General features: G+C 40.5%; 1 protein-coding gene across 1 annotated transcript in view; it reads left to right on the plus strand.

The window, feature by feature from the left end:
* Positions 1-18,699, plus strand: part of snx19a (sorting nexin 19a) — a 47,540-nt gene extending 28,841 nt beyond the window's left edge. The window contains 1 exon segment of the mRNA XM_072374428.1: positions 18,523-18,699. Within this exon segment, the coding sequence (XP_072230529.1) occupies positions 18,523-18,699 (177 nt within the window).
* The last annotated feature ends 312 nt before the right edge of the window (positions 18,700-19,011 follow it).

A 19,011-nucleotide genomic window follows, 5' to 3' on the forward strand; every position in this document is an offset into this window, starting at 1 on the left:
GGTAACATGCCATCATGCTCAGTGATTTCAGGAAGGCATAATTTTGGCCAACAAATACATCACTGATTTAGACCACCTTCCGTGTTCATATGACATGACATCATATATCTATCACATGGCAACTTTTTCTGTTCCTTTGAATCAACTCTGCCCTCAAGTTAACCTGTTTCGAGTTAGTTCCAAAAGAGAAGATGAAAATGACGAGTTTTTGAGGCAGCAAACCAACTGCACCGCTTTGATGAGCGGCTGCACAAGAATACCACAGCCTGTAGTTGCAAAGTGGATATGTATTCGAGGGGAACGGCATCGGGATGGATTAAAGCATATTTTGCAGTCATTATTCGACAGGAAAACCTCGCATGCTATCAACTATTGGGTGAATTGCACAGAAATGTACAGACCAAGAGATATATAGACACAGATACAGACAGTTGATGTCCACAATGCATAGAAAAATGCTTCTAAACACTGTGCTGTGACCCAATTGATTGCAATTGATTGGTTTGAACTGGATTGTGTCTTTGCAGTGCCTTGAGATGACATTTGTTGAGATTGGGTTACGTTTTATCCCCTCATTATATGTATGCATTTGTTACTCATGATTCAACATGTTCTCATGCCATTGCATAAAGAAACGTGTCATTTCTGACACATTTTGCATCGTTTTATTGTTTGCTGTTTAAATGACATGCCAAGCTATTAGGGGTCGGGTGACAGAGCAGGGACCGCAAAGAGAAAATACACAAACTTCAAAGACTGGATTCTTTTTTTTTAGATCTTTAAACATTTCTGTTTCATTGTCAGAGCTGCAGACTGTTTGGCCAGTTTTTGTTTGCCTTCTTCATACGGAAAAACAGCATATTTCTCAGAACGTGTATATTAGAATTGACACAGTGGTTGTAGTTCTGACAGAGTAGTAGAAAAAGATTAATGTGCAGCTTACATTCAGAGAGGCTTCGCTCACTCTTCACTGAGAGCAGAACAGCCTGACAACCTGTCTGTCCGCAGCACTCACTACCAGGTGCTTTTAATCACCTCACACTGCAATATCCTTTTATGGTGCTCTGTTGAATCCAAAAATGGCTCTGGTACTACTTCTTTCTTCAAAAACAGCAAAGAGAAACATTTTTTTCATCACCAATATTCTGTATTTATAGGATCTGGCCTAGTTGTTAAATGGGCTAATCAAAGCACAACATGTTAGACCACAAAATATTTCCCTCCGTGCCAAGTTCCTTAGGCTAAGTGCAGGAAAAAACACTGAAACTCTCTCCAAGTGGTGACGTTATGAGGCAAGCATCAAATATGTGGTTTACTTGTCTCATAAACATATGAAAACAAATCTCTTTCCCGAAATTGCTAAATTCTGATGAGGCAGTTTAAAGGTTTCAGCTTTTACCCCTATAAGAAGTTTCAGCTGATGAAGAAGTTATGATGCACAAAACATCCTGATATTCACACATAAAATGTTTTATTAACCACAATGATATTTCTCAGTGATGTGATCTAAAGTCAGATAACATGCAGATTAAGATCAGATTTATTGTACAGGGGATACATGAAAGTTGTCCATCCATCCACATGCACAGGGTCACAGAGACAGATGCCATACACTGGAGCAGTGGGCAGCCAATCACAGCGCCCAGGGAGCATGGGCACCTCGGCCATGGCAAGGAGGTGGACTGACACCCCTCCACCAGAGTGGGAATCGAACCACCAACATTTGTCCGGTTATTGGACGACCCACTCGAACCACTGAGCCAGGGCCGCCCAGTATTGGGAACTCACTGCACGCTCATAACAAGTAGATGACTTCTACTTCCTTAGATTACTCTCCTCCTCAGTGTTGCTGTAATCAGAAAGAAATGTGGATTCTGTGGTGATGTCATCCATCAAAACTCTCATGTGCACATGAGGGATTACACGTGTAGCCAAGTGGAACGCGGACAAAAAGATATCTCCAAAGCAGAGAATGGGCCCCATGGAAGAATTTATTTTGTTTTTTTCAGGATCTTGTGTGAAAGAATTCACACTGAACTCTCTTAAATGGACCATACTGTTTTATATCACTTGACTGATGAGTAATACATACACATAAAAAAGTTTTTATATTTACATATATATATATATATGCTCCTCCAGCTGCACCCTGGCAGAGTACAAGTGCTGTACCACAAAGATTGGCATATTTTTGTACTTTCTTGTCTCTACTTTCTAAGGAACTATTCTGCCCCGCCTGTGACATAAATGCACCTTTATGTTGTGGATAAATTGGAAAAAGCTACAACACCAACAGTCAATTTAACACACATGTTTTGGACAGTAGGAGGAAGCTGGAGTAAACTCATTTAGGCACAGAGAGAAACGCCACGGGTAAGATTCAACCGGAAAGCAGCACTGCAACCATCACTCTGCAGCACTCACAGATCCCTTTTGTGCATATGAAAAAAGTGGTGCACTTTCCTCAAATTTAATCAGTGATAAAAGCCTTGAGTCCAGCAGATGATGAAAGACAGCTAGCGATGCCTATCAGACTAAACTGCATATTAAAACCTTTCTTAAAAGACTCCATGGCTCCTGGCAAATGTTCAATAAGACTTGGGAAGGAGTATGAATTCAAGAGAAATAAAAATAAGTAAATTTGCATGTCTTTATGATGATGTACTGAAGAAGACTTTTTCATGGTCTGTTCTACCTGTTATATCTGCAGATCAATTTATAAAGAGACAGTTCATCAGCCAGTGGATAGAAGGAAACTATTTTTACATGAATGACCACATGAAATGTTTTTGTTATACTGTACCTCACGGGCCACTTGTGAATAGCTATATTAGTACAAGAGATCCTAGCAGGGCTGCCATTGTTCAACTGACGTATTCTCCATGCTCTCCAGCGATTACACTAAAACAGGTATTTAAATCATGTCTCATACTGGCACTGGCTTTAACAAAGATCCTCCCTGCACTAACAGTGAGACAGTTATTACCTTTACTTTTCCAAACCCGCGAAGCCAAAGCAAAGGACTTTAGAAAACCCTAAAGCAAGAATTATCTGCATCACAAACGCTGTTTATGGTTCATACAATTTGTCCAGTTGTCACTTTAGATTTTGTCTGTAGTCTCCAGGCCCCGACCTTCCTGGTTTTGTGTGTATGAAAACATCTGACAAGCACAGTTCTGGTTTCTATAATGACTCAAATGATGTAAGATGTAAGAATGTTGTTCTGGATTGGACTAAAATTGTCATGTAGTGAGACTTTCCTTATAAGTACAAGATCTGTACAGCACAGCGCCATTAGAGAGTTGGACTTCAATGATGCATGTGAACATGTAGAAACACACGGTTTATGTTTGTCTGCATCTTTTCACCTGTTTTTGAATAATTATTTTATTTAAACGGTGAAACTACACACTAAATACTATCTATCCATTGTCTATACCCGCTTAATCCCTCGGTCGGGTCGCGGGGGGGCTGGAGCCTATCACAGCGGTCACCGGGCAAGAGGCGGGGTCACCCTGGACAGGCCGCCAGTCCATCACAGGGCCACACAGAGACAAACGAGACAAACACACACTCACTCCTAAGGACAATTTTAGAGACACTAATTAACCTAACATGCATGTTTTTGGACGGTGGGAGGAAGCCGGAGTACCCGGAGAGACACTAAATACTAATAACAGCTAAATCAAACTACATTTCTCTGCTGTCATTTGTCTTCCTTTTCCACATCATGTCAGATATTTCAAGGAGAAAGTTGCCCGATGTGAGCATAATCTACAGAAGCTTAAACACAGTTCACTGTCTTTTAAGCGCGTTAGAAGCATGGTTTTTCAGCCTTGTGTAATCCCCACATAAAGCTCTGTCAGCACCTGTGAGAGTGATCACATCTCCTCTGTAGACGAGTGTCTCTGCTCTCTTCTATTCTCGCAGGACGTGTAGGAGGAAAAAGGATGTGGGTTGGTCAGCGGGCTTGTATGTTTTCCACTGCTCAAGTTATATCTGTGAGTGCATCAACTGCAGCTAAAGAGACATGAGCTGTGTACATGAATCACACAATGGCTGTTAAAATGAATTCCAGGTTGTGTCATCAAGTGCTCCAGATGTTTCTGTGAAGTATTAGAAGAGCAGGTTTCTGAGCATGTGAGGCTTTGCATTCAACTTACTGGTTTCCTCTTCAAGAGATCAACACTTGAGTCGGTTACCAAGGTTATATGGCTTGCAGGGAGGTGGCTGTGTTTGGTATAAAACACTGACAGCCTAACTGGTGTGCTGTGTTTGAGCATCTTCCTACTGTTTGACAATCAGTTGTTGACCATGAAAGTACAATCCTGAATCCTATTTTAGGGAAAAAAAAAAGGGATTAAAATATGTTTTTTGCTTGCTTGTGTAACCCGAGAAAAGAACTGGGTAAAGATAGAAATTAATACGGTTACAAAATCATTATTCTGATTTAGGATTGAAGTTGATGTTAATATCTGTCAGATATGGTGGCTGTGATAATTTAGTGAAATACTGGCTCGGATCCTTTTTACTCCCCTGCAGACTAAACCCGACAGGTTACTGTTGTGAGCAGAGGAGGACGGCAGCACGTGCTCACACATGCACGGGATGGATTCTTGATCCGACAGGAGGAGCAGAGCTGCCACTCCTTTTTCTTAGAGTAGAAATAAGAGTTCAGCTGAGACGGTTATCGGAAGTGAGCAACAAGCTTTAAGAGCCACAAAATCAGCAGTATTGATGACGTGTCATGGAGAGCAAGCCTCTCCTTTGTGTTTGCTGACTTATGTTGTGTTCGTGTGAGGCTAATTAAAGCACTAACTGACCTTAATTAAAGTTTGAGTCTCAAAAGAGGCAAAGTTAATTCTTAAAATATCAGTTTATTGTAATATTGACTGGATGTGGAGTCCTAAAACACACACTGTTTGTTTTGCAAGGAGGAATTTTGAGGTTTGCTTAGCAGTGTTATTATGAGAAAGTGAACATCAAACAGAGAATCTGAGGCAACAGTGTCCAATTATTACATTAAGAGGGCAAGGAATTAATGTGTAGCTCGTGATTTATTGTTTACTCTGTCCGCTTACTGGCAAATCTAAAACAGTGCATTCTAATCTTTCAGTTTATTTTGTGCCATGTGTGCATAAGCTTTGTGTAGCTTCAGGACAACGGAGAGCTTAAAAGCAGCAAGTAGAAAGCAGAGAATGGAGAGAGGCTGTGTGCTCTAGTAAGAAAATCAATACACTGCAATATCTTCTCATTAAAGTTTGAAAATATACCACATCTTTCTTTCTATGACAGCAAATGATGGCATTATATGTACTGAGGAAACTGAGATATCAAGACATTATGATGCTGCGATGGATATGATGTCATCCATTGTTTTACAACCCTCACTTTAACTTAGCTGCCAGGAGGCCGGACAACGTAGCAAGACCGAGGAGTCCAATGAACAGCAGCACTGGCTTATATTGGCTTATTTTATTTTGACTAAAGTAATAAAAACTGCGGGAGAAATGTACTTGTGCAGCCATCTCCCAAAGAGGGCAGGAGCTGCCCCATTAACACGGTCACAGGCTGAAAAAGGTTATCAAAACTTTATGTTCATTAACTGAACGGCAGGATTAACAGTGATTATCTGCACAGTCAACCCAGTAAGATTCACCCGGCCTCACCGGGTCACCCAAGAGCCTCACCGGAGGGGCTTCCTGTCAAGTCGTTAGTAAGTCATAAAACTTACTTGGACATTTGTGAGGTTGCCATTTATAGAGCAGGAAACTAAGTGCAGGCCAGTGGGGTCAGTCCCTGCAGAGCATACCGAAGACTACATGTTGGAACACAGGCTTGAGGGTTGACCTCTTGCTGTGAGAGGTTTAGTACCTAAAGACAGAATAATCTTCCTGCACTATTGACCATCCATCATCTCTTGTTTCAGCCCTTCGGAGTCCTAAAATGATCTTTTAGTTTATGTGCCAGTGCAGACCAAAATGATGATATGACAACATTCTGGCTCACCATTACGATGGGTCATACACTATAAAATGGGTTGTGACCTGCCCTCCGGCATCGATTTCACATATTTTACTATTCTTTCACTATTTTGTTGTTGTATCACTGTCAGTGTGAGAATATTAGAGCCAAGTATTCTAGTTTTGCATTCATGTGACAGAAAAAGCCAAATTTGCATTTAGACGGATTTGAAGATCTTCTGTGTAACTTCATTGAATCATCACCTCACCTAATGGATGACTCTAGAGACAACTAGAGTTTCTTTTCTTTCTAGCGTTTATATTTTCCTTAAACGACGTGCCTGAAGCAGTGTTTTTCATTTTGCTCTGATGGTGCAGATGAAACACAAATTGCAGTCCGTGCTGAGCTCACAGGCGCCAAGGTTTGGCAAACAAGAGCTTTACAACTCTGGCAGCTTTCAAGGCTTTTGGTTCTAATTAAAACCACCCTCCTCTCAAGTGGGACACCACATCGATTTATGTCAAAGCCTTGTGGAGGCTGTAAATCCCTGAGGCCTTCAAATCTATGTATGTGTTAATCACGTGCAAAGGATACAGATTTACAGTAGAACAAATGATGATACTTGAACAAGTCACAGACTCTGACGTTGTTTTGTGGATATTTGTTCATGTTCGTTGGATATAATTGTTTGGAAACAACAATTCGTACTCTATGACGGGTACAGTGAGTAAGCCCTGCTGCATCGCATCATACGGTGACCTGGGATGCTCGTTTGGTTATACCTCCAACTCCTCTTCCTCTGTAAACATATCCTCCTTCTCATGCATCCCCATAAAGCTTTAAAATGCAAGAGTTTTGTTTTTTATCTGTGCAAACAGCATCAGGTGTTTCCACTTAAGTATCATGCATGCTCAGTGTCGGTGGTCTCCAGTCCTGGGGCCTTTCTCAGTATGTTTTAAAGGCGAATTGCACCGTCTGGGACACACTACCTTATCTCTCTTCCACACACACACGCATGGTATTGACAGGACAAATAATTAAAAGGCAGCTTTCTCCTACACTTAAAAAAACACGGTACATCACGTCCTGCATCATCAGTTTAGGCTCCACGTGACTAAGTGTTCTGGTTAGAACATTTAATCCACATTGTTTTGATGTAGTTTGATTGCAGGCAGCATTTCTCTGGATTAGAAAACACTTTCTCATCACAAGAGACTGTGGTCTGATCACAAGTATGTTTGTGTATGACGCCAGTATCAAAAGTTTAAAGACACGCTACATAGACCAGTTTCCATCTCTGAGAATTTATAAGAATTGCTTTAAAATGCCTCATTACCACAAGCATGTCTGTCAGATCATGATCAACCCGCAGCTGTCATATCTAAAGCTGGAAATAATGAGAGCTTAATACAGCCTTTTTCTTCCTCTTTCACAAATTTTACCTCTGATTTTCGTCCATATGCACAAGAGAGAGAAGATTCCTGCTCATGGCTTTGCTGTCGTGGCCAAGTGTAATTTTTGTAATTCAGTAAATTGTGTTTAAGAGTTCAAATGAAGAATCTTGTATAATCGTGCCTCCAAATAAGAAAACAAAGTCTAATCGATCTTTATCAGCAAAAAGTACTTGGACTTGTAACTTTTTAAAGTTTTTTTTAGTTACTTGGCAGAAAACATCTGTCATACGGTGTCACCTCTAAAAAAAAAAATCAATTGAATTGTATCTGCATTTCTTTTCCAAGCTGCATTTTATTTCCCTCTTTCTTGAGATCATTTTATTGCTTCAGTGCTCAGTGGCCGGATGTGTTTTCTGTGATGCTATCAGCTTCTATCCTGTGAGTCTCCTCCAGACTCATTTCATTTGGACCTTTGCGCTTTCTGACAGTATTTACTCCACAACCATCTTCAGTAAGAGAGTAGAGAATAGATATGGTCAATTCTCTGCCTCAGAATCTCTGTTAGAGGGCAGCGAGGCCCCAGAGCAGAACCATACCACTAAATACAAATGACTGCAAATAGAAACTGTCTTTCTAACAAAGTTATTATTTGTTCATATGCCTCCAACCTTTCCAGCTTTGCTATCCGCAGTGTAAGCGGGTTCTCGATTAACGTGCTATTGATTTGGCGTTCAGTCTGTTGCTTGTTTAAGTGTGAATGTTTGCCATGAAACAATCTCTTTATGAAGCAAAGACTTCCAAAAAACTATAAATCCTACAGCTTCTGGGAAAATACAGCAGCCACAAGTAATAGGGAAACATAGACAAATTACTATAATTACAAAGTTCTCTGTAAACTTAAGAATAAATCCATCTCTGTCCAAGGTCATAACATGTTTTGGACAACATTTATGTTTTATTTGCCACGTACACAAGAGACTGAAGAAATTCTGTTGTTGGTTCATTTGTTCTTGAAGTAAAACAACTTTTTAATTTAAATATTTTGAGACAGACAGCCAAGAAGTTATAGACCATGTATACAAACTGATGAGTTACAACCTTTTAATTAGTGAGCTAACACAGATTGATATATATATGCATGCGTCTTTCTTATCACATTGTTCCCTGTGGCTGATCAGTGAGAAACAATCGGATTAACAGTATTCTAAGAAGTAGTAAGAATGTCCGAGGTGGGCTTGGTGCCTCACTTCTTAATCACTTTACATTTGGCTTTCTCCTCATTGTGCCTTGCAGCTATCCTTCAAACTGTAAAACCTGCCCCCTGTTTTAACCATTACTCTGGGATATATCAGAGTTGAAGTTCTTGGATGAGCTCCACATCCATTATTTTCTGCAGGCTCTGCAGATTGTGCAGTTTGTAGGGAGTGTAATTCCGTGTTATTAGCTGATAAACCAAGCAACAGCGGTCACAGCTTAACGAATGCTTTTGAGCTGCAGAGCAGAAGAATGTTCAGCAACTTTAGATTACATGCACTTCATTTTAAATTACTACAGTCACTTTTAATCATTAATGACACCACAGCAGGGAACTGCCTTTGGTTCCACACATCATTGAATCTTGGCTCTTGCAAGAAGGCAGCAAGGAAACTATGCTCCTCTCTGACTGATTGCTGATGATGGTGATGATTTCAGGCCTACTCGGCATCTAACACGTTTTTCATATCCATATCACCTCTAGATGTGGTTTCTCTTCAGCAGAGGAATATCTCTAAAAAAGAAGTCTATTCAGTACAGCTGTTCTCATCACAGCTGTGGTCAGTGTCACCACCATCCAGAAATTTGTCAGATGTGGGAGTTGAGGTTAATGGAGCAGATTTCAGTTACCGTCTGAGCTCTGCTCTGGATGAAACCACAGACTAAAAGGAATAATAACGTCTCCTTAAAGGGATGAACTGCACCATCTGCCAGCTTAATGTCAGCTCTTTTTAGCTCCGCCAAGTAGGTTGGCGTTTAGTACTGTTAATTTGTTAGCAGGGTTACTTAAAAACTACCAGGCGGATGTTTGTGAATGTTGGTGAAGACTTGGAGCATGGGAGAAGAAAGAATCCATTAAAACTTGAGCCCTGTGGTGCTGTCATTACGTTGAACTTAGAGTTGCTTGTATGCTTGTAACTGTTGAATCATATGCCAGATTTCATGACTTGTACTACTAATTTAAGCGTTTGACTTTGATTTCTGCCGTATTGGCTTTCATAAAAAGGTTAAACATTTTTCACAGATTACCATCTTTTCACAGTTGGTGGGACGTCTGCCACACAAAATAAGAGGAAATTTCTCTGCTCTGTAAAGATTAAATATCGAACATGCATGTAGGGCCCTATTTTGGGTAACACGCATACTTCTGTGGCATTTGCTTTGGGAATAGTTTGATTTTGCCTGTTAGCTGTAAATGCTTTTGCCTCAAAACCTGGGAGGTCCTGAGCCAAAACCTTTTAACTTGTCATTTCCAGTGGACAACTGGTCATGGAAGAGGTCTGCTCCTTTTTTTTATAGCATCCTGGATGTAAAATTCTTACAATGCATCTCTTCTTGGGGTGGCTGTGACTCAGTGGTTAGAGTGGGTCATCCAATAACCGGAAGGTTGGTGGTTTGATTCCCACTCAAATGATTGGTGAGACTGACAGCTGGTGTGGAGGGGGTGTCAGTCCACCTCCTTGCCCTGAAGCAAGGCACCATGCTCCCTGGGTAGCTCCCCAGCTGTGATTGGCTGCCCGATACTCCAGTGTGTGGCATCTGTCTCTCTGAGTGTGTGACCCTGTGCATGTGTGTGTTCAACAGGTGCCGACCTGGACGGGTTAAAACCGGAGGACAAATCCTGTGCATTCCCTGTACATGACAATAAATCTGATCTAAATCTTAATCTTCCACAGATGGTGGTATTTTAATCTATAAAACTTGAGTGCTTATTTACTCATTTACTCTCTTTGCTTACTGTAAATGGATGATATTGATTTAAAACCATTACTCATGTTGATGGAATAATTTACTGACAGTTTTTTTTTTAGAATTCTTAACTTTCTGGTACTGATTTGCTGCCAGGATCTCAGACCTTGAAGGGGGAAAAAAGGCTCCCTAGTGGGTAAAGTTGCCCTTTAAAACAAACTCATTGTAATTTCCCATTGTTAAAGGCCCTGCTGGGTTACATTTAGCACAACCATCCCTGCTGTTAACAGTTGTTTCCATATGGCTTAAAGTTACTGCCTCACACACAGACTTACATAATACAGCAGACACATAGTAAATGTGCCTCACTCACATATTAGCACATACACATAAAGCATTTTGTCAGCTTTATGTTTTTGTAAAGAGTTATTGGAAAGCAAATGGCTTTCCAACCTCAAGAACTTAATTTTTCATCTGTGCTGATGTGTCACATTTTAAATAAGAACAGTTATCAGACAGGGAAGATCACACTGTCTAAAATAGTGCTGTACATCAAATGTTTCTGTGGATTTTATGGGTGTTTTGATTGATAAGACAATATAATGTCAAAGATTCTGCCCTTTAGCCAGAAATAACCTGAAGATTTAAATATTTAAAGGATAAGTTGTATTGTTCGTAAACTTTAAAAGAAGAAAGTGCAGTTACTGAACCTTTGCAGCTGCTTTTTGCCAGTATATGTGATGGTAATTAAACTTCCCCGAGACCCAAGTTCTGTAACTATAACCGAGGGTTTCATCGTGAACAGGATAAATACATCCCATAGAGAGAAGATGAAAGATGTGAGAAAGATCTATAGAAGATCTTTATTGTGGTAATTAAAGGTCTCCCTGTTAGAAAGAAAGAGAAGATATTTGCTTTTAAAACTGCAGCTTACACACCTGTGCTGTGACATTAAACTCCTTCTTCTTCTTCTTCTTTTAATCACTGATTCTATGAATGAAATGTTGTACTGGAGGCCGCTTTAAGCTAGGTTTGACCATGCTTCCGGTCTTCTTTCAAGAAGACATTTCGGAGAATGTGCACGTCTCTCTGCATTCTGTGAGCTGCTGTCCAACTATGTTTCTCTCACAGTTTTACCAGCTTACCCCCCCCTCCTTACAATATGTAATGCCAAGATTTACATTTTATGTGACACACCATTTGTGGGAGTGCATCTCTACATATGGATTCAATCTGGAGCGAGCTAATGAGTTTCGCAGGTGGTTGGAGTTGTTGCGTGCTACACTGTAGTTGGAAACAGAGAGCAAATAGCGCACGTTGACGGAGTTAACGTCTGCCTGCATTGTTATGGAGGGTGCTGACATATTTGGTTCTATGTTCACCTTTGATAGTATTCTTATTTATTCGTTAATTTTCATTATTTCATGTTTTGTCTCCAGTCACTGTTGGAAGTTCTCCAAAATCTGATTTAAAAGGAAACCATAATATTTTCATTTGAATTCTAACTTAATTATCCTAAATTCTGAATGATGCTGTTGTCATCAGCTGTGGCAGGAGTCACAGTAGGAATATAGAGCACAAAGGGTGCTTTACATACATGCATAAAGTGCAGATAATGTAAGTAATAAGCTGTTGCTGTGATGCGTCTGCTGAAAAGAAAAAAAAAGAATTGGGTTACCCCACAGCTGTTTGAAATCCATTGCAAAATAAAATGGATAGCTTCAGCCTTGGAGAGGGAAAAAAAGGGAAGAAATAAGAAGGGAAAATAGAATATTCTTGAAATGAGTCACAGGGTAAAGGGTGGAGTGATGTCGGCCCAGTCTTCACAGCTGAGAAAGTGTGTGTCTGTGTGTTTGTTGGGGGTGGAGGGTTGAGGTGCTGGGGCACCGTGAGGATCTCTGGGGCCTTCTGGGCCCAAGCTGTTGTTCTGAGCACAGATCAAAACACATACAGACGCACATGTATGCACACATTCCCCGAATGCGTGATCACAAAGAGTGAAAGTGAATAAAGCATACACACTTCCACACTACCTCTTATGTGTGTTTGCAGAGGGAAAGCTTCAGACTGTGGTCACTCCTCGTTATAAGCACAGACTTCCACAAATGAGAAGTTAAATGTCCTCATTTTTCAACGTTTTTTGCAGACTGACATGACCCCTCCCGTTTAAAATGATATAAATGTAAGGCATGTAGGCCACAACCTGCAATGCAATTCTAAAATGATGTAATTGCTTCACTTCATAAAGCATAAATGGTTATAAATGTTTATAATAGGATAATAATTATATTTCTATCCTTAAAACCAAGATAAACACAAATCACACAAAGACCACAGAGCTCAACATAGACCCTAAGCACCAAATGTCTGCATTTCTGCTGTCAAACTAAATTTTATCTGATCTAACAGACCATTTCAACACGGCCTCGGTGTGCTCAGAAAAAGTTGTTTTTCTGTAGTATGTTGCAACTTTGTCTTCATTTGAATAACAATCATGTCTGGCTGTGGTTCGGAGTCAGCTGGCTGGGAGCTGGCGAACCAGATGCTTGATGGGTAAGTCAACTGTCCATGAGGTTGCTCTGGCAACAGGCATGCATGTGCATCTCTGTGTGTGCCTGTCAGTTTAACAAAACTGACCCATCTGATTAAAAGAAGGAGTATGTCATCCACATTAAAGGAGTTGCATCTACAGGCTAAGCATAGCTCTGCAACACTATCGGATCGGATTAATGGCTAAATTACAATAAGACTGAGTTATTCAGCTCATGTAACAAGCTTAATCCGACAAGAAATAGATCGGATCGGGTTATATGCGATCTAATTAAGATCCCGGGATAACTCGATCCGATTGCCCACTTGAAGCGTTCTGCACATGCTCGAGATCTTTTCCCGCGATCGTCACCCGGAAGTCGAAGGAGACGATATTACTGTTGTTGTCGTCAGAAACAAACAAACAGCACGATGGAGAATGCTCCGTTGTGCATCGTCTGTGCCATAACCAGCTCACCACAGATGGAGAGGGACGCAGCTTCATCTCGCTCTGCGTTCGCCATCTTTCTGAATGCCTGAGTTTGTTGTTGTTGGTGGTGAAGACGTCAACAGGAAGTGGCTCTATTAGCGATAGCTGAAATGGGGACAGCGCCACCTATCGTACCGGGGTCTGACATGCTTTGTGCCAGTGATTCCATTCATTCACCACCATATATCCAAGGATAATTACCCTCAGATAAGGAGCATAACCCAAATATAGCTGTAATCCAGTTAATCTCATCATGTAAACCCACTGAGTGGTGATGCTGCCGGAGCTACAGGCTAATCTACAGTTTATCCATCCATCAATTTTCTGATGCATATCTGGGAAACGAGTCACGGTCAACACATTAACTGAGTTTTTTTTTTTACATTTTTAACATCGAGTATGTAACAGTCCTTTGTATGTGTGAGATTCTTATAAAACCATGTTTAGGGGCGGCCAAAAATCAGTGAGGTACCAACAAGTCCTCCAATCAATACAACCATACTGCTTCTTTATTCATACTCATAGATACGACCCATAACTGCGTTCTCTGGATTACAACCCGAACTCGTGGCAGGATGGAAATACGGTGTATGTGAGTGTTTGCAACTGATGTCATTCTTCAATCGTTTGTTTAAGAAGCCACAAATTCATCATAAAGAGAAAGGAAGGTTGACTGAATGATGAGGCTACGCACAGCATGTTGAATCATCCTCCTTTACCCACTTTACTAACTTAGTCATTTCCCGGTTGGGTTTAGACTATGACATGTCTTGGTTATGGTCAAAAAACAAAACCGTTAAAATACTAACATACAAAGCCATCAGCTTCTTTAACTTCCGTTTTTAAGCTGCAGTTCCTCTCACAACCACCAGAGGTCGCATGTCCTTTAGAAGTAATTATAGATTGCATTTTCTTGCATAAACATATGACCCATTGGCACGTTTTGGGGACCAGGACAGCCTGGAGGAGCAGTATTCATAATAAGATCCATCTGACTAATGCTTTCTAATTTGTGTGTTTTTCCCTGACAACTCGAAGAAGGAAAAAAAATATCTGGTATCATATTTTCAGTGAAACAAGAAGCCTGAACTAGCTTAAGCAAACCCTTCTGAGAAACACATTTTAGCTGCAGAAATACCTTCCGTGAAAAACAGGTCAGTGTGACAGCTGTATTTCATAAACCCCTGGCACGGCAGTGGTGACTAAGCAGTCTTTTTTTTCATTTTAACAGAGAATATTGGAATCATCCTAAAATCCAGCAATCACACAAATGGATTATGTCATAAAGACAAATCACTGGACAGTGTCGAGTGCGTCTTGTGTTATATACTTCTGACAGTATAACCTTTTTAAGCTTTTTTTTTTTTTTGTTCAATGGCCTAAAGGAAGACAGTTAAAACAGGATATCCTCCAGGACAGTAATTACATGCTGTAGGCATAGAGACAACTACCAAAACAAAATACTTAGAACAATGTCCTGTTTTTATGCTGCTGTGGGTTTGAATGGTGAATTCATTTTGAGATCCTAATGCAATTGATGTGACCCACTTCTTTTCTATTGTGGTAAGAAGCTCTTTTTTAAATAAAACAATGAGGAACCATGTGTTTTCTGCACATTTTTTGTTCATTTTAATCACTTTACTTGGCCTAACACTTTCTATTTAAATTCTCTAGTCATCTTTGAGGGAAAGATGACGATGACATCCTATTCTTCCATCTAATTATTAAAACTTCAACATTTAGCATGACCCTTTTCTTTTTCATTAAGAACTGGTTTCATGGGCTCTTTAAAGTATTCCCTGGGTGCTTTATTTGTGGCATATTTGCAGTAAAGCTCTTCACATCTCCTCTGTGATGCCTGCATAAATACATTTGACACAAATAAACATCTATTAAATGTCATCTTTTTTCTATACTATAAATAAAAGTAATGTAAACTGTAGTTTAAATACAGGTAACACTTGTTTTGTCTTGCTACTATGCCTTCATGCTTCTAATACAGGTTTACTTATCTGCAGTTTTTGTATTTTTCTGTGTCAAATGAATCATTCTAGATTTTTTGTGCTTATTGAGCCGAGGAAAAGACCCAGTTGTTATCCTTTCTGCCACCTCATGATGGTGTATTAAAACATAAAAGATTAAATCTTCAAGGCTGAGAGAATTCCCATCATTTAAAAGATGTAAAGTGGTGACATGAGCAGTGATGTCATCCCCTTACACAGTTATACTGGCCCAGATTCCAAACCACACCTGCATGAAGGGAAGAATAAATGTTGGCATGCCGAATGGGCCCTGAGGAGCAGTGACATCCATAATGAAGACATACACATCCGTTTTGGGTATTCTCTTCGATTGACATCTCTGGTAGCCAGCCAAAACGGAGCCTATGGGTCAAAGCACTGTATGGTGTTGAGCAAAGGACACAAAGAAGATGAATATCCTGCCAAACATGTGTGCACTTGATGTTTGAGTTGGCCTTCTCTGTAATTTACTCTTCTAAAAAACAGTGTGCATCCATTCATCTGAGTCTTTTACGGTTTTAATATGATGATTAAAGGATCTGTTTTATAACCGGTGAGGTAATATTCTGTTTAGGAATGTGGAGAAAACTACAATATTAAGGATTAATTTCTTTTTTCAGGATGAAAGATAAGTAAATCAGTTAGTCAGGTGGGGACACGGACTTGCAGAGGGCTTTCTCAGTTTGAGAAATACATTTGGATTCTGGCAGTAACTTCACTTCACATGTTACAAACTGAAGAAATGTGCAGCAGATTCCCTGCTAACATATTTAAGGAGACACGCTGTAATGGATCCTCCTGCAGAATACAGAAGTAACAGTGGAGAGACGGTGATTGATATCGATGTGCTTCATTAACCACCTCCACTACTACAGTTACACTGACTATATAAGATTAATGTATTTTTCAAGCACTAAGGTTTCTAAGCTCAGTGGGCTAAAACAAAATAATGAAATGGGCTACAGTTCATGCGAAGGGTCGGCTAAAATCCGTGACGTTCCCGATCAACGAGCATTAAATAGGACAGGGTTGTAGGGGCTTCTGACACAGCCTGCTTCAGTGCAAACTTTCTGGCTGTAAGCTTCCTCACAAGTGCAGAAAAATCATTCCTTCGTGCACTTATGAAGTCTTAAGAGGCATGTTTCTGACACATGTTTGGCTTGTTTTGCTTTCTTGTTTCTGTTCTGTGCTTTGCCAGTTAGACCCATTTTTTGGACCTTTTGTCCTGGCGCTTGTTGTGATCTGAACAGCAAACTGTCTGAAGACGAGCCTCCACGTTTAAAGTGTCATTGTGAGGTATTAGATCTTTCTGAAACCATTAGGAACAGTACTTTTGATAAGCAGACCCGTTGCTCACTGCTACGAACAGTTAACGCACACAAGGAAAATACAGATTCTGCTGCATTTCAAAGATACGTCTGAAACATTCAATTTGAACATTCTGAGTTCTGGACATCAAATGTTGTTCATCTCACAAAAAAAGTTAGAAAGAAGCAACATGGTTGGCCACAACAAACCTGGCATCTGGCAACAGTCAAACATTTGCAACATTAACTAAGCTTAATTGAATAAAGTGGGAAAACAGGAGGAGATAAGACGCTGTCGCACTAAATTTTCTCTCATATTATATTCAAGACTCATTCAAAATGTCACTTACTAATATACAATAGTGGGCGTCTGAGTTTTATTCATAACATCTGAAAATGAAAGTCTGAGAGCATTTATTGTTCTCTTTGAGTTGCTGACTTTGGAATCTACCTCCAATATATTATCACTGTTTAGATCCGAGTATCACGCCACAGTGATCCTCGATCTCTGTATACTTCTTTATACATTCCCCCATTTTTTAAACGTCTCAAATGCAAATTAACACATCAACATTTAACGCAAAGATTAATGTTAATGGTGGAGTTTGTGGACTCGGTGACTGTAAATAGGAACCCGAAACTCCTCTAAGTGATGAGGCCACGTTCTCTCGGCCAGTGTTTCTCAGTTCCAGTCCTCATGACCCACTGCCCTGCATGTTTTCGATGTTTCCCTCCTCCAACACACCTGATTCAAATTAATGGCTCCTTATCAGGCCGCTACAGAGCTCGATGACCAGCTGATCATTTGAATCAGGTGTGGTGGAGGAGGGAAACGTCAAAAACATGCAGGGCAGTGGGTCATGAGGACAGGAACTGAGAAACACTGCTCTAGGCTATAGAGTTTCATGGCCTCTGTGGCCCCATAATAACCAGTTGGGGCCACAGAGGATATTCCTTGTACAACAGGGTAAAATTACAGGGGATATCATGATCATCTCTACTGTAAATAAGACCTTAATTATAACAGCCTATCTATTTTTCATATTAAATGAATTAAACGAATATACTGTCCCACAGAGACGTTGGTAGGTGACGGCTCCACATGTGTTGGGGTATTATTACATAAATTCACTATCTTTTTGTGCTCTCTTCACGGTTTTTGTGAACTGTAGTCAGCTTGGAAAACAGAAGTAACAAAATGCAGCGTAATTCCAGTATCTTACGGATCAACTGTTGCGTTTTATTGCCGACGTTTAAGGTCCACTTGAACAAGAACAAACTCCACATTTCAGTATTTCTGCGTCTGGATTTGATGAAAGCCAGAGACACAAGCTCTCCCAGGCAGTCTTAACTTGTTACAGCAATACTTTATTTAACTTCTTGGTCCTCCTGCATGTGTTTTGTTGAAGTGATGCTTTTATTCATAATTCAGTTATTTTAGTGTCAAAGTTTAACAGGATACATCAGATGAGGTGAAACCATATTGACCAAAATTAGTTATTTCAGACTTGAATAAGATTCTCTTTTCTACAAATTAATGAAATTGTGTTGATTTGGAACAGTTTCATTTGAACTTTTAATTACATTTGACCTCTGTAGTATGCTAACATACCCTAGCCCATATTTTTCATCCACCAGTTCTGCAAAGTATCTTCTAACGGTTCTGCACTTGCTCTGCTGCGCTGACATACAGAAAAGGCCAAAGAGCGATAAAATAATGATCAGGGCTGCTCCTCTCACTCAGTAAGCATGAGACTCGTGGGCTGTTCATGGCAGCGCCGGCTTCTTAACACATCAAGTACAAGCAGGCATGTCGTTCAGCTGGAAAGCTTCTTTATCCGATATGTTACCTCTTTGTCCCGTTGTCCTTTGAGATTCCTGCGTTGAAGCCACCAGAGCGGCCGCTGATCTGGCGCCGCAGCTGGTCCTCCAACGCAAGCAGAGCGCCAGGACGACAGGAGCCAGCAGAGTCACGGAGAGACTCTGATGTGATGAGCCCCAGCCAGCGAATTGCCAACAAGAGCAGGAAGAAGACACGTTGCACAAACTGAACTTTCCAGCTGCCTGTTTGTGCTCGCAGTGTCTTCTAGATAAAGGATTGGAATCTGTCAAGCGGTAAAACCCAGCTGTTTTCTGGTAAAATTGGCTTTTGCTTATGTCCACCCTCTAAATAAAGACTGCAGACCCAGTTCCTCTCTGAAATTTTGATGGGACACTGCAATGTCTCCAAGTAAACCGGATCCACTTCTGAAACATTTGTGGCTTGAACGTAAACTGATTTCATACCGTCGCAGTTTGGTCAACAAGAGGAAAAGACACCGAGTCGCTTCTCCATCGTGATTGCACTAACTTCTCTCCACACG

This window comes from Leuresthes tenuis, unplaced genomic scaffold, assembly GCF_036924035.1.
Source record: "Leuresthes tenuis unplaced genomic scaffold, fLeuTen1.0.hap1 SCAF_21, whole genome shotgun sequence".
Lineage (NCBI taxonomy): Eukaryota > Metazoa > Chordata > Actinopteri > Atheriniformes > Atherinopsidae > Leuresthes > Leuresthes tenuis.